This window comes from Schistocerca americana, chromosome 3 (genome assembly GCF_021461395.2).
Source record: "Schistocerca americana isolate TAMUIC-IGC-003095 chromosome 3, iqSchAmer2.1, whole genome shotgun sequence".
NCBI classification, from domain to species: Eukaryota; Metazoa; Arthropoda; class Insecta; order Orthoptera; family Acrididae; genus Schistocerca; species Schistocerca americana.
In genome coordinates this window covers 270,584,600-270,601,835 of record NC_060121.1, presented here as the reverse complement: position 1 = coordinate 270,601,835, position 17,236 = coordinate 270,584,600, and the positions used below count along the sequence as shown (strand labels likewise).

Below are 17,236 nucleotides of genomic sequence, written 5' to 3'. Positions count from 1 at the left end.
CTGGATACCTTAGTGTCTGGTACAACTATGATCAACCCAATAATTTGGCATACTGTTGAGATATTGTGACACACACATGCTAAAATGAGGAAGGGCTCCACCACGAAGTACACTGCATTCTGTGTAGCCTTCGAATATCTTGTACCTCTCCACCTAAAGTATTTATGTTGTGTTACTTGTTACTCCATGAGCTATTAGTGACACAAGCAATGTACATAAAACACCTTCACCTTCTATATGGGAAATCATTGCAAATCAAATACACTTGTAGCATCTCTCTCTCTCTCTCTCTCTCTCTCTCTCTCTCTCTCTCTCTGTGTGTGTGTGTGTGTGTGTATGTGTGTGTGTGTGTGTGTGTGTGTGTGTGTGGAGAGAGAGAGAGAGAGAGAGAGAGAGAGAGAGAGAGAGAGAGAGAGAGAGAGAGAGATTTATTACTTCACCATTTATGTATTAATAACAGGTGCTAGAAGTTTCCTACAATGTTAGCCTTCCACTTAAAGAGGATGAAAAATCAATGCAATGGATATGAAATTTTGTTTTATTTGTAAATATATTAACATACAGATTGACATTATATTTAAATGCTGTAAAAGACACATACCCAAATACTAGGAGTTTATTCAATGTTATGGCTGTCTTTCATTAACTGAGGAATAAACATATAACCATACAAACACTAAACAGTTTGCACATATTATAGCTTAAATCTGTATATCACTTTATCTGCTAAGGACATTAAAGTATATAATATTCACAACACTTAAGGCACACACACACACTACATACAATAAACACACTCAAAACATATTTTAGCATGTTGAAAGATTCTAATAGCATTGAAAGCGGAGTATTGTTCAGAAAGTAAGCATATTTATTTACATAGATATTACGGAGTTGTTGGAAAGCTATCTGCTGTCACATCATATGTGGAGGTAGACAGGAAAGGGAAGGAAGATGAAGTGAGAAGCAAGAATACACAATAGTCAAAGTTTCCTGTACACAGTGTGATTGAGAGGACATCATTCATACAAAAAGACTCATTTTATTCATAAGAGTAGACTGAGACAGCATAATGTACTGTCACCAAAAGCATTGAGAATAGGTGCAAGAGGCTTCAATTAAGGAAATTTGAAACTGTTTCATGATTATTAAAAGCAGTTGGGATGACCTATTATAACTATTTATAATTGAAACCAATCAGTCTTTAAAGGTAATTGCACACATATCCATGCCACTTAGCTTTTAGTCATTTTAATAATGACTGTGTTCAAAAAATCTTTACATAATGCAACTTACCTATACATAGTTTTTCTTTTGGTTCTGTGCGATATTTGTCCTTGTGTAAATATTATCAAAAGAGATTTATTGTATGTTTCACAAATGATTTACCGTTCTGTTTGAGAACCTCCTTTGTGTCTTCCTTGTAGAATTTTATTTCAGAGTTGGTCTTCCAAATGTATGTATGCATTTCAGTGGTTGTGAATTCTTTCACGAGGTGCAGTATGTAGTGGTTCTCTAACACTGTTCAACATTTGTTGTTCCCAATCAGACAATAGATGAGGGATGTTAATATTATGAGACAGAATAACTTTCATTAAAATTTTAGTCAGACATTACTATTCTGTTCAAATGCTAGGATAACATTAAAAGTCTGAAGTTATGGTTCTCTGGAAACTAGGGTAGTGCTGCTGGTGGTGACGACGATTGCAGCAAATAAGAATAACAAGGACAGGGAAGGGGAGAGGAGGAGTGAGAAGAGGAGGAGGAGGAGGAGGAGGAGGAGGAGGAGGAGTAGTTTTATGAAGGCATACCATATCATACCATTGCATGAAAACAAGGTTTAGAATGAATACACTATACATGTTTCACCAATATATGTACAGTGTAGTGCAAATAAATATCATCTCCAGATCTCATAGTATAGTGTGGAAATTGAATGCAATTCTTGCTGCCATCCCAGAAAAGATCAAAATGCACACAATGCTAATTTTGAGGTACTTTTAAGCACATAATTAAGTTATATTAATACAATGCAAGATTTGTTATTTGTTCAAGTGATTTGGTTTCTTCATGTTCATGTTGTGTTTAAAACTTGCAAATGCTTTTCAATGTTTCTTTTTATCAGAAGTTCATAACTTACACTCCGTGCCACTGTCATGATATTAATCACACCATATTTTAAGCTTGTAAATAATCCCAGTGGTGAGTTCACTGTGTTATGAGTAAATGGTATCTTATACAATTCCTGTAGAAACAAAACACTTGTTGTCTGACGTATAGAAACTGAGTTTTAAATGGATGTTAGCATGCTTTATAAGCATGTAATACACATTACATTTGACTTTATCAAAGTTCAAAAATAGCTGTTTGTAATTGACAGTGAGCAGACAAAGAACTTCTAAAATACGGCAGTTTTTTTAATACTTTAATGTCAAACTTCTTCAGGTTACATATGAAACTTTTTATACTCCAATAACACTTATCATTTTGAATGCTTCGATGTAATAATTATAGCATAAATGTAAATCTATTATTTCTTTCATACATTAATCTGATATCTCAATAACAAAAATCTGAATAATAGAATTCCTTACTTGACCGAATTCTTTACGTGTTCTGTCAAGTCAACACTCATGGTATCTTCACACCAAAAGATTTAAAAAGATAACAATGATGGCAGAGGTAAAATTAAAAACTTTTTGTGACGCAGACAATATGAGGAAAGATGTAATCATAGAACAGATTTCTTTTTTTTAAAAAAAAGAATCTGCTCCAAAGACAAATATTTCGAACTTTGCACAAGTGTGCAAAATATGTTAGGTGTAATTAACATTTATAGTTTTCTAAAATTTTCTGCCATCAAACAATAACAACAAATTACTTTTAATATTCAGTCATACTGCTCATTAACTTTTCTCTATATTTAGAGCAAGTTATTTAAATACAACACTCATGCACACATTTGCACAGATCTGAATTTTTGTGTATATATATAAATGGATCATGTACACAAATGTATGTCAGTATTTTTCCTTATTAACTACAAAGCTTATGTACAAAGGCATGATTTATAAAACGATATACAAGACTGATTATCTGCACCGAAGTAATAAAAAGTGACTATGCTAGAACACACAGAATGTCTATAAAAAATGGTATGGATAATAATAAGGTACCTTAGCAGGAATAAAATGTCTTTGTACACAGAATATATCCTTTTTGGTCCTTTCAGCTTGTACACTGTTAAAAAGGGCACTGTCCACTGTTATGAAGATAAGACTGACAATCTTGATAAGAAAATGTATAAAAATTCTAATGGTTCACTATTTCTGGATTGAACAGTTAAAGAATTTTTTTTTTCCTTCCAATACAGCGTAGGAACAACTGAACCTACAAAGCTTCTGTGACATTAGATTACAGCAGTGAAACAATTCAGTCCAAATAACGTATTGTAAAACTAGTCTACAGTCGCTCAGTGACGAAAGTCTTAACTTGTGTGCGGAATGGTTCCCTCCGCACAGCGTAAGACAGAAGTATCCCCAAAGCTACCAACACCATAGCCAGAGCATTCATGATTATCCCTTCCTCAGGCATCTCCGAATACTTAGAGCTGAAAGCACACAGAGAAACAAACATAAATTTGTGCACATGCCACACCATGCAGGAACCCTGTGAGACAACACACAAGCATAAACATGGTTCAAACAACAGCAAGTTTGTAATGGGTGTTTTGCATTTGTGCTAACGTATCACGTAAGTGTTTCCACAGGAGGACAGAAAACGAACTTCAGTCTCTCGTGAATAAAACATAATAAATGACATTATGATTTAGACTGATACGAATTAAGGTCATGTTAGACTATATTGGTCTTTCATACCTGTATACTGCTGCCGAAGCAGCGTAATACAAAATAAACAAAAATGTGACAGGTACTGAAGAATTGCCCCAGAGCCTCTAAAAATAAATAAATCAGGTCTATTAGGGAGATATAATAAAACCTTCAAATTATGAAATACTTTCATTTTATGTTTTTAAATTTTGGGAACAAGAAAATTACAGAAACTGAGAAAAACCAAAAAATCTCTTTTGCAAATGGCAATATTGCGTAACTTTGACTGTCACCTGTAAGTCTTTTTTGGTACCGCTCCATTAGCCTGACGCCTTTTGTGTTTGCTGACGGATGAAACCAGTATTATGCTAGGCATAGATCACTGCAAGAGTAATACAGCTACTCAGTGGTTCATTCACAGACCCTTGGTAATAACTGAGATATATTTGTTGTATGTTAATTACATGCAAACATTTTTCAATATGAAAACAGGCTGATGAGTTATGTTTGACTTGGAAATATAGTGTCCTGTTCTTTACTAAAACACAATTTCACTGTGAAAAAATTCAGATGTCTTGAATCCATAGCCAGCAGATGCTGTAATGGCACCTATTAATGCTCTCTGAATTAAAGATTTTTCATTTCCTTAGTATTCTTGGATAACGACACAAAATATACTGAATGATATGCATGTGAATTTCTGGCAGAGTTCTTAGAAGTTGATATCTCACTAAACATAGCAACTTTTTGAGAAAATATAAATCACTAAGCACTAGCAGACAGAAAGTAAAATGTTTTTCTGGCAAATACTTCAAATGACAAGTAACAGTTACCTTTCCAGAACTTGCATAGCTCTGTCGAATTCTTATCTTGTCAGTAACTGTTACCGGCCTAAGGTAATTTTCTAAGCTGGTCATTAATACTTAGTTTTAACTATCACTGTGGAAGATAAAACTATTTTTTTCTTGATATGAAAGTCATATATTGCTTTCTGCAAATGCTGATAGGAACTAACTCTAGTAAATGACCGATTTACCTGAACTCTTGCATCTGATACATTTAATTTGGTGTTACTTAAAAAGAGGAAAAAACAAGGGTGCATAAGAAAACAGTATTAAATTATAATTATAAACAGGAAAGATAGGCAAACATGAAATTGTTACTTTAAAAAACTGAATTCAGTTTCCACCATGATGGAATGAAGAAAGATGAATTAATGACGTTAGGTGTCCACTGTGACTGAAAAGCAACAGGTTATTGTTAGAAGGCTGTGTGACAGACTAATACCAAATGCATTCAGTGCAGTGTACCATCACCTTGAGAGTGCCATCTGCTGTGCAGTGAAGTTAGTAAGCTGATTTAGGGCTGATACATACCATAAAGTAAGAGAAATCTGAGTATTTCCACAAGAGAGTAATCAGAATCAGAGAACAGGCAAGAAGTGTAACAAAAATGTTTTTATTTGAGCATTGCTCAATACAATCACTTAATCAAAAGTGTTCTTATGAATGAAAATATGAAATCTCAATTTATATTCCTTGTAAATAGTTTTCTGAATATCACATGAGAAGCTTATGAGAAGTGTTAAGATCTTCATAGATCTCCATCTGATGTAATCAGAATACGACCACGGTAACGGAAGTCATCCCTCATGACGATGTAGCCAACAACAACTGCGCTGACTGAAAGCACTATGGCAAGTGCGTTCACTATGACAGCCTCCTCAGGCAAATTCTGGTAATTGGTGCTGCAAATTGATAATTGATATGTGCATAAATGTAATGTATATATGCTAATGACAGTTAAAGTAACATAAGAATAAAAGTGTCCAGTATTGAAATTACTAGAGGAAAAAATGGAGGTTTGGAAAATCATTAAGAATAAAAGAAAGTTAACAGAAACTGAAATGTCAGGGAAATAAATTATAAATAACAACCATTAAAACTCACCAGTAATTTCAGAACATCAATCATTATTTCTGATGACCAATGTAATAGCTTTTGTTCTCTTTATTTTAATTTATGCAAAGTTGATAACATTGTCTACTGTGGCTATGATGCAAGTCACAAGTAAATAATATGTATTATAATAGTTACGGGAACTAAATTAACCAGTGATACCTGAGAAGGTTACAGAATAAAAGAAACAGAATTAAATATGATAATTTGAACTTCAGGAAACAATATATTTCTACCTCCACAGCCAAAGTGAAAGTGACAAAGCAGGAACAGAAAATGTTTAGGTTAGAGTAGTAATAAGGGTTAAAAAAAAACTAGTCATCTGATACATATGGCCACTGTAGACAAAGTACGAGAATAGAAAGTTGATTATGATGGATAATTTGAAGACTAGAAGCAATCTGTAGACTGCAATTAATGTGCCACACAGTAAGTGGACCTACTGTTCCCAGATCAGGATAAAGGACTGAAGGAAGATTGAAAAAGACAGAGCAGACATTAAAATCTCAACACAGAAACAAAAATGAGGAAAAATTGTCAGTAAATAACAAATAACTAAAAAGGTGATTTACCCCGAATATCAGAGATACAAATGCACAAGTAAAGAAAGCTACTTTGGAAAGGAATTGTTAAATAAACTAGTGGCAAAGGAGGCCTTTTCAGAAGGAAATCAAAATAATATGGATTAGGTTAACACCAAATATTGGGAATAAATGGAAGACATTAATCGATTCAAATTTTATGAAATGTAATGAACAAAATCATTAATGACGAAATGCACAGACATTAAATTATACCCACTATTGGGTAGCGTATTCCTATTAATTTCATAACTATTCTTGTGTGTACCATTTCCCACCATTTTTAATAACAACACACCAGTGAACATTTCTTTCTTTTTTAACTTTTAGCTTTTCACACATAACATATGACGAAGTTTTATATCTTGTCATTGTAGTGTAAATTAAGTATAGCAGCAGCAATTTATTATTATTTTTGCTCAATGTGAAACTATTGTTAACATATCCGTGTAACGGAACTTAATAGCAATTTATAATTTCTGCTTCTATCTACCATTATGTTATTTTAAGAGGGCTGCTTCTAAAAATGTGTGTGTTTTACCTGCAAAATTGTAGGCATGACATCAGTCTTGTCCCTCACATTTCATTCCTTTTCTGTAATACATCTATGCAGACGAAGTCTACTTTTAAGCAACATTCTATTGCTTAACCAGTTGACTGGACAGATTGTATGTGTTCATTTGGAATAAGGACTTTAATAGTAGCAGTATGCCATTCCACCTTACTAAAGGCACATGGGAAGTTTGGAAAGATTATTTGTTTATGACAATGATGTGAATGTTTGTACTAAACATGGAGCTAAGAATGTGCTACTGTGACATTCTCAGGTAATTTTTAAGAAGATTTTGAAGTTTTCACATTTGATACTTATATGACACTAATAATTCATGATGCTTTTAAGATGCAAACTATTTTTCAAATAGATGGCAGATAGCTGAAATATCTACTTTTCAAATAGAATCATATCACATTGCACAAAAATGCAGTATGAAGCTATTAAGAAAGCTTCAAGATTTGTCTACGAAGCAGAAAGATAATTTTCTAAATTTAACTTCACAGCTTGTAAATGTTATCCTATTCTGACATGAAGTTAATATTGTGTTCCACGTGTGTCTTTTTTAAAACATTGGTAATAATTTATTTGGACTGTAGCAAATAGAAAGTAAAGACAGATTAGTCCCTTTCCTGTAGATAAAATACACTTTCACTCTCTGGAATACATACCTAAGCTTAAAGAAGGCCTTCTCTGTGAGACCTGTAAGGCATGTCGCTACAGCCAGCATGAAAGTTGTTATGCCAAAGGATGCGTGTATGGGTACTAGAGAAGCTCGGAATGCTGCTGTTGCACCTTCACAGCACAGCAAGATCAGGAAGCTGAAGAAGCCTACAACAAACTGGAACAAGCAGTAATATTAATCATCTGTTCTACAGATTACTAAAATGTAACTATCCTTTCTACAAATTGTACGAACTACACTAGAAGTAAATAAGCATTTAAACTCGATATGTAGGCATTAAAGCTTAGTGTAAAGTACATTATTCACACTTTATGCAGATTCAGTTTATTTCAAATTTTCAACACAGTCACCCTTAATTTTGTATGTATATTAAATATTGCTTTCATTTTTAACAATTTTTTTCCACCAAACAGCCCTGACTCAGCACACACATGCTTGTGACTTGCATGTATACAACAGGAAACCATTTGGTCTAACCTGAAAGTAGATACTTAGAGAAAGTATTTTCAACAGAGGAGACAACCATGATTAGTTATCTACAATAAAATTTATTATGTACCTAGACGGCACATATATCAGGTTTTTTTGCAGATTAAAACTGTTGCCAGATGAGGTCTTGAGCTTGAGAACTTGGCCTTTCATGGGCAAGTACTCTACCAACTGAGCTACCCGAGCATGACCCATCCTCACAGCTTTACATCCATCAGTACCTCATCTTACACCTTCCAGACTTCACAGTAGTTCTGCTACAGAAACTTGCAGGACAAGCACTCCTGGAAGAAAGGATATTCCAGAGATGTGGCTTAGCCAGAGCCTGCAAGTGAATATTCATTGTGGAAACAATCCTCCCAGGCTGTGACTAAGCCGTGTCTCCACAAGGTCCTTTCTTCCAGAAGTGCCAGCCCCGTAAGTTTTGAAACTTCCTGTCAGATTAAAACTGTGTGCCCGACCGAGACTCGAACTCGGGACCTTTGCCTTTCGTGGGCAAGTGCTCTACCAACTGAGCTACCGAAGCAAGACTCATGCCTGGTACTCACAGCTTTACTTCTGCCAGGGCCGAGTTCGGGTCTCGGTCGGGCACACAGCTTTAATCTGCCTGGAAGTTTCATATCAGCGCACACTCCGCTGCAGAGTGAAAATCTCATTCCCATAAGTTTTGCAGCAAAACTTCTATGAAGTGTCGATAGTAGGAGATGAGGTATTGTAGGAAGTAAAGCTGTGAGGACAGGTAACAAGTCATGTTCAGATATTTCATTTGGTAGAGCACTTGCCCACTAAAGGCAGAGGTGTTGGGTTTGAGTACCAGTCTGACATACAGTTTTAATCTGCCTGGAAGGTTCATATTAATACATACTCCACTGCAGACTAAAAATTCATTCATTGTGTGTTTTTAGTCTAGATAAATAACAAATAATGTTGCAAATCTGACAGTATTTTTGATTCACAATTTGTACAGCAACCTACAATAAATATTTCAGTTACATCCCTGCCAAAAGGAATCTACAAGTGTGCAGTTTCTACACCGAAGAGGCAACAGAATTCATCTTGCTCTTACAGTAGTGTGAAAATTCTGTTACAATAAAACACCATTTTTAATACTGTAAATTAATATTTCTATTTAGATTCAAAAGTATACATCATTCAGTACTTCAATAACCCAAATGACAGCATTTAGTTTAATTATTTGCATGTTTCATGGATCATTATTTGACCACTAACTGTGATACGGAAGACACCAGTTTCACAATTATAGTACATCTTCTCAATGGAAAATATGCCTACATGCTCCCCATATACGGTACATGATTTCTTAAGCCTTTCCCATCAAATTTTTCTACCTACTGTGTTCTCCCCAACTCTTATTTATAGCACAATAATGGAAATTTGTCAGAAACTGTCTGACATTGGAGCCATACCAGAAAAAAATAATGTGAGATGTAGTCCAATAGTGGACACAAAAGTATTAATTTATAGTTTTCAGTGTGATAGGGTCTGCAGCTGTGATGAACTGTTTGAAAGATTTCTTGAAGCCTTCAGCTGCCATTCTCTTTATTTCCTGTATCATTGTACAATTTTGGCCTTACGCCATTTTCAAGTATCTAAAATGGAAGTATCATACATTGGCTACATTAGTGACAATTGTGATTTGATGTGGGAACAAGTCATATCTGAAGATACACTAGGCGTGCATTATAACTGACTTTATGGATGATTTTTTAGTAGCAGATTATGTCATATATGACTTTGCTCCTATGAAATCATGTTATGCTCATAAAATGCAACCATAATACAGTTTTACTCGACTCTTGTAGTTCTCAGTACTGTTTCATTAGAATACTGTGATAAAAGTGGTATATAAGATATTTGTACCAACTGTTCAAAAATGACATGCTCCTACAGTAACAAAACAAATATTTACAAGTTATTTTAAAGGAATTACATACAGTCATATTTACACCAATGATTTACGATAACTGAATGTAAGTAAGAACAAGAGCATATGCAGGTTAGGTAGCAAATTTCTGTAAAATAATTATAATCTTCCTAGTATTAAGTATGTTATACAAAAGAGCTTTGCAACAACTGCTCAAAAGTACTCCTAAAATAGCGTGAACACCACTAATTATTTTATGAGCATAACATGATGTCATAGGAGCAACGACGTATATGACATAATGTGCTACTAAAAAAATCATCCATATAGTAAATTATAATGTGCTAATGTGCGCCTAGTTTATCTCCAGGTATGACTCGTTACTACATCAAAATCACAAGTGTCACTAATGTATCCAATGTATGATACTTCTGTTTTAGATACTTGAAATGGCCCAAGGCCAAAATTGTACAATCTTACAGGAAATAAAGAGAATGGCAGCTGAAGGTTTCAAGAAATCATTCAAAAAATATTAATTTATATTGTGTTCCATATTCATATAGTAATTTATAGTTAACTCTGTTTAACTTATCTCTCCCCCTCTCAAACACATGCACAGAGACCAAGACACCATACAACTAAACATTCAGAAATCTTTCAATGGAGAAGGAGTGATTTCAGTTTGTGTTTGAAGTTAATTACATTCCTTACATCAGTGTGTACATGGTCAAAGATTTTTAAGGATGAATACCTCACTCAGTTGAGCTCAAGAGTGTTACAGGAAGGAAAATTATAGTGCAGGGCAAGTTCACAGCTATGAAATTGAGAAAAGCTGGTGTTGCTGGGAAGAATGCAGATGACACAGCTGTGAAGCAATTTTTGAAGTCACACACATTGTGTTCAGTGGCATGCTCAGCAGCTGGATGGTCCTGCTGTCTCTTGGCCACAATTTGGTGATGGTCACTCATATGGACAGACACCAGACAAGGATACTGCATAGTTTGGGTGGGTGGAGGAATACAGCTGTGGATGGGGTGGGTAAGGTAGTGAGGAGGATATATCTCAGCTCAGGTAATGGTGAGAGGTAGTCAGAATCCTGGCAGAGTATGTGATCAGCTGCTCAAGTCCTGGATCACAATGAGTCATGAGGCGGGTGCTCTGTTTGGTCAGGCAATGAGTATCTGAGGAATCGGGAGATAAAGCACAGGAGACTTGTTTCTGAATAAAGTGGGAAGGCAATTTCAGCAGTTGAAAGTCTCAGTGAAATCCTAGGCACATATGGAGAGGGACTGCTCCTCATTACAGATGGCATGACCACATGCGGCTAAGCAATATGGAAGGGAATTCTTGATATGGAATGGGTGGCAGCTGTCAAAGTGGAGGTATTGTGGTGGTCAGTAAGTTTCATAAGCGTGGAGGTACCGATGTAGCCACCCTTCACATGGAGACTGACAGTGGGGAACGTGGCTTGTTGGGCTGAGGAGGGCCAAGGATTCAATCATTCTGAGGGTGGTCTGTCAATTTCTTGTTGCAGTATTACATCTCTGCTTTATATTTATCTATCCTGTCTTCCCCTTCAGTAATATTGTCTTCAAATATGTCTCAGCCTACCCTTCTTTTCTTTGTACTGGTTTGCCATCTGAGCTGAAACTTGCATGTATATGAATATTATACAACACTTCACTCATATCTTTCATAATTCAGTGTAAAGATTCCCTAATAACTTCATTACTATAAATTACTTTATATTGTTTATTAGAAGTTTCACCTATGGCCATTCACATAACTGTGTATTTATAATTGCTACTGATAAAAAATTTTGTATCTAGTACAAAATGACAGAAGGTAGAATACAAATGAATGTTTAACTAGAGCATCATACTCATCTGAGAATTTGAGACAGCACTAGCTCAGCTGGAGAGGACTGGGGAAGAAAGTAGACACATGTTTTTTTAAAGACTCCTTTATTACTTGCCTGATGTGATTACAAGCAATTCACAGACAGCCTAAATCAGAATGGGAAGATGGTAGGTTGCACCCATTGCTTATGAAGAGGAGTCCATTGTTTTCTGTCACTGTGCTGCATCATGCAGCACAATGGGGTACAATAAATATACAATATTACATCCATGATTTACTTAAAAATGACACAAATACCTTTAGTGAAAAGAAAGTCAAAATGACTCCCTTTTAAAATTTTGTGTAACTGATAGGAATAAAATTAAAAACTTAGGCTTGTTTGACAAGCACTTCAAATACACATCACTAATATGATAAACTCAAGAACTGTACCAACATGACTTGTATACAGAAACATAAATGGCAATATTTATGCATGAGTTTTGCATGTGACACTTTATACCTAAAACTTACTAAATTTTAGTAATTCATTTATTATAGATTCAGAGCTATAACTATCATAGAAAAATCACTAACTCATGAAATATCAGTTTTTTATAAAACTCTCACTTACATATTCACACTGAATTCTTGCTTACTATTGTTATAACGTAACAGGGTCATTATTTCAGCTTATATATTCTCAGAACTCAAATGTTTCAGAACTTTATAATGGGAATTTTGAGTTGCAATGCACAAAAGCTCATTCATGAACACCCGAGATAATTGTAAAACACATTACTTCTTATTCCAGAACATTTGAAAACATTCCTAGAGAAACCAAAATTCTTTTTGAAATTTATGAACAATTTCAACTTTGATCTCTTTGCAGGTTCTCAGACAGTGGTGTCATGTAGATGGTGAGACATTTCTGCAAACTGATTTGTTACTATCCTCAGGTGATCCTAACGACTGCTGCTCACATACATACATACATACATACATACATACAAACAAGCAAACAAACAAACATACATACATACATCCATGTTTCTATGTGTCTATCCATAATGTTCCATAGATCCAATTGAGAAGGAGAACCTTCATGGGTGTGGAACAAGTCAAGATACACATTAATGTAAGACAACAACTTAATCTGCTTTACTGTATTAACAACAGACTATCAATATATTTCTTAATGCTATTCACACTTATGTCATCTAAATCTCATCAAGTAAATTGGTAAGAAATTTACTACCTTGAAAAAGGGTGCTCCCTCCACGGTTTTACTATATAACTGCTCGCCATCTGCTATTAGTAGCTTAATATTTACTCAGTTACAATGGAACTTTCAAACAAAACAGTTTTTACATCTAAAAATACTGGAGTTTTATAACGAACAGTTATACTTGCTGTGTAGTTAACAGCACTTTCTAAACCCTGAATCGAGATATTCAAATAATTTGTAGAAACAGTAGGTACTGATGTATAGTTCCTGTTTTCTTTTGAATTTATAAGGATGCCCAATTTATTGCTTTATGATAGATGGGAGCTTGTTTAATGTCTTACTAACAGAGCAATTAACACTATTCTGGGGCCTAGTCAAGGATGTGAAATGCTGGAGGAAGTGAGTAATTGGAATACAAACCACATTCCTCAGTCACTAAGCTGCCACCACCAGGATCGGGAAATTGCTAATGTAGAGGTGGCTAACCTACATGGTGTCATCTTAATTTTTCAGTTGATATGACATAAATGGATCTTCTAACATACTGACATTGTATTTTGAGTGCATTCAAACTTGAGTCCAAAGCTTTAATAGTTAATCAGTCATCAGAATTGCCTGAAGTTGCCAACAAATTAACTTGCCAAAATACCACTATGTTTAGACGACACTATCACACTGAACACCTGAGAAGAGTTCAATATTATCATACACCAGGAAAATCTGAAATCACATCTCTCTATTATTTTCTGCATAACAAACACATCTCAACTGTATCAGTTCTTTAGTAGTGAAAGATTTAGCTAGAATTAACAACTAGTTATCATCTCCATAACTTGCCAGATTTTAATGAAACCACTTTGTACAGCTGATGGCAATGTAGAAATGCAATAGACAAAAGATGATCACAGTATCAAAACAAGATAGGCTGCATTATCTGACGAGTGTTTACTGCAGAGCTGTTAGCAAGCTGGTGTTTGTCGATACTAAAATGCTGTGATTGCTGAGGTAATGGAGGCTGTTTGCATTACATTTTTCAAACCTTTATCCACCCATTGACATGATAAGCATATACACAGTTGTTACTTATCAATAAAGCGATTTGCTTGAAAAAGTAAAAAATTCTATATTAAGTACCTACAACAATTCTTCGATAAGGAGTAAGTTCTGATGCGCTCTGCAGTATGTATTGACTGTACCTATCAGCATCAATCTTTCCCTTTTCCCTTAACATGTTGTTTTTAAAATTAGTTCACGTATGTGCTAGTGCCAGTTCATTGATGAAGTTAAAAGGAGCTACTAAAATGGTGTTTACAAGTATAATTACCTGCAGTGCAAACAGGCCCATGGTAACCAACCCCATCCAGCTGTGCAGGGAGTAGAAGTTTGCTATCGGTGGATCTGCAAGGTTGTGTGAATCAAGTACTGCTATAAATCCAACCACAATGCATGGTATGGCAAGAGCATGGAAGATTGTGTGGAACAGCTTCACGTAGATGCGACGGCAGCATCGACAGATTCGATACAGTAACAGGGCTGAAACAATAAAAATTGTTAGTTTTTCTGTGCAAGAAATTTATATCACAAACTGTTACTCTAATTTGCTTTTGAAAAAAATGAAATTTATTAATTATTTTGTAAACTTCACAGAATGAAAATATATCACATGTTACTCTCACCCCAATGTTTTCCTGTAAACCATATGGCATTACCAAGTGAGTACAGGTACATTTTTGAGATCTATCATTGGACACAGAGCTCCTTCACAATTTATTTATGCAAACATAAAATATGAATATGACATCAGACAGAAAACAAGTGTGTGCCTGAAGCAGCCCACAAACATTAAGACTACTGAAAGAGGTGAAGACAAAGTTAATGTAGAATGATTTCACTATTCCAAGCAGAATTATTATTGTTAAAAATATTTAATATGTATCTATATGTGTCACATCTGAAATAATCTGTATATGTAAGATACTACTAATGAGGCCACATATGCCATCACAGTAAACAAAAAATTGTTTCTCTTTCTTTTTGTAACTGGAAACAGTCTTAATTTTTCACACAGCATGCTGATTCTTGAAATGAATAGGATCCTTTTCACAGCCTGGCAAGCACAGACAGTATCAGAAACCACATAGCACTTGTGCATAGCCACAAAAAAAGAATAAGGAATAGAAGAAAGGACCAGCAGGGTCAACCCTTCTATCACAAATCAGGACGTGCATTACAGCATTCAGTAAGATTTATAAATTATATAAGATTGGCATTTTAAGTAAAACTGTGGCTGTGGAGTCTTACAGCAGGCCTGTGTACTTACAAAGCACCATGACAAAAAGGTAGCTTTTTCAGTACCTACAAATTTCCGATTTAATCACTATTTGCAGTCACTGGTTGGTTGGTTCTCACTTCTCAAACAGCTGCAGGAACAAAACAGTAAGCAGCTTTTAAGTCCATAGTTTATGTCTGGCACAATATCTTGTGGTAGAAACTGATCAGGATTGGACATCTATTCCAAAAATCTTTCAGCTTTTGGTGAGTAAAGACAACAGTGGACTTCACGTTAAGAATGTTACATTACTATCTGACTATATATACAAGAACTATAAATGCATTCCGTACATTACGAGTTTTATCTAGAAAAGAAGTACCCCTCACCACCATCAACTTGGCAGTCATTTACTGGAAATGAATGCACAAGTGAGGAAAGATATAGGTCATGAGTATCATCTACTACCATATTCCACCTAATCAAAAGTACGTAGACATTTATTAATGACACAGATATGGGGTATGTCCAAATTTTGCCTTTATGATGGCTTGAACATTAATGGTAGTACTTTCAGTAAGATGTCAATGTCCATGGAGGAATTGTAGCCCTTTCTTCCTCCAGAGCCACATCCAGATATAGCAGTGATGTAGGACACTGGTGTCTGGAGCGAAGCTGACGTGACACATCAAAAGATGTTGTTTGGGATCAGATCGGGACTCTAAGCAGGCCAGCCCATATTAGGAATGTTGCTGTCCATAAACCACTGACTCAAAGATGCTGCTTTGTGACAGGGATTACTGTCATATTGCTACAGTCATACTCTCTGAACTGCTCCTCTACTGTACACAGTAACAATACTGTAAAATACGTTTATATCTTTCTACATTTATCTTCTTCTGAAGTGCAGTAAGGAACCACACACTGAACATAAACACCCTTATACTGTAACATTTACACCTCTATATTTCACTGTTGGCACAACACATGATAGCAGGTAATGTTATCCAGGCATTTGCCCAACCCAAATTCCTCCAGCAGATTGCCACAGGATATAGATGCTTACCCTCACTCATCAATCCAAATCACTTGTCTCCAATCACCCTTTGTCCAGTAGTACTGCTCTTCAAATGTACTTCAGCATTAACTGCAGTTACTATGAGGTTCATTCAAATGAAACCTGGTCAGAGCATCTACCTTTGTCTCACACGTATGGTGACACCACGTAACTCCGAGTATTGTGGTGCCATCTATTGGTAGAGAGACTGATGCGTGCACACAATTTGATGTTGTATAGCACCAGTGCGGTTTCACGCCAAAGAGAAGGTGGTCACACAAGTTATCGTCCACTACATGCAGGCGAGTAAGCAGGAACAACAAGGAATGATTCGATTTTTGGTGGTAGAGGGAGTTGTAGGCTGTGAAATGTATTGACAGATGAACGCTGTGTACAATGAGTAGTTCAAGTGTTGTAGAATGGCGCAAATGATTCCTTGAGGGCCGTGAGTCACTGGAACACTATGCTCGTCCTGGACAGGCTCATCGTGTCATTACACTGGAAATGGTCGCGGAAGTGAATGCTTTAGTCTTGGACAACTACAGAATCATCATGTACAAAATCCAGTGGTTACTGGGTATTAATGTGGGCACCGCCCACACCATAATGCATAGAGAAATCTGTGCACAGTGGGTTCCCCACCAACTGACCACTGAACAGCACAATACTCGAATGGCACTGTCTTTTAGCTGCAACATTATCATGAGGATGAATACTGCTTTCTGTCACATATTCTCACAAGTGACGAAACATAGTGTCACCATTTTGAACTGGAAAATAAGCGTCAGAGCAAGCAGTGGAAACATGCGACTTCACCACCTCCAAAGAAATCAAAGGCCATGCACAGCAGTTCTGGTAAGGT

At 35.7% G+C, this 17,236-nt stretch overlaps 1 protein-coding gene across 4 annotated transcripts in view; it reads right to left on the bottom strand.

The window, feature by feature from the left end:
* Window positions 1-517: 517 nt before the first annotated feature.
* The window catches only part of LOC124605241 (transmembrane ascorbate-dependent reductase CYB561), a 299,305-nt gene continuing 282,586 nt past the window's right edge, over window positions 518-17,236 (bottom strand). For 3 of the 4 annotated variants that reach the window (XM_047136795.1, XM_047136792.1, XM_047136794.1), the window contains exons 3-5: window positions 14,373-14,581; window positions 7,594-7,763; window positions 5,273-5,577 (exon numbers count right to left, since the gene is read on the bottom strand). In XM_047136795.1, the coding sequence (XP_046992751.1) occupies window positions 5,424-5,577; window positions 7,594-7,763; window positions 14,373-14,581 (533 nt within the window). In that variant the 3' untranslated portion in view covers window positions 5,273-5,423. Of the gene's footprint in view, window positions 3,611-5,272; window positions 5,578-7,593; window positions 7,764-14,372; window positions 14,582-17,236 lie in introns of those variants that run through there. The other variant, XM_047136793.1, reaches the window with a different exon arrangement.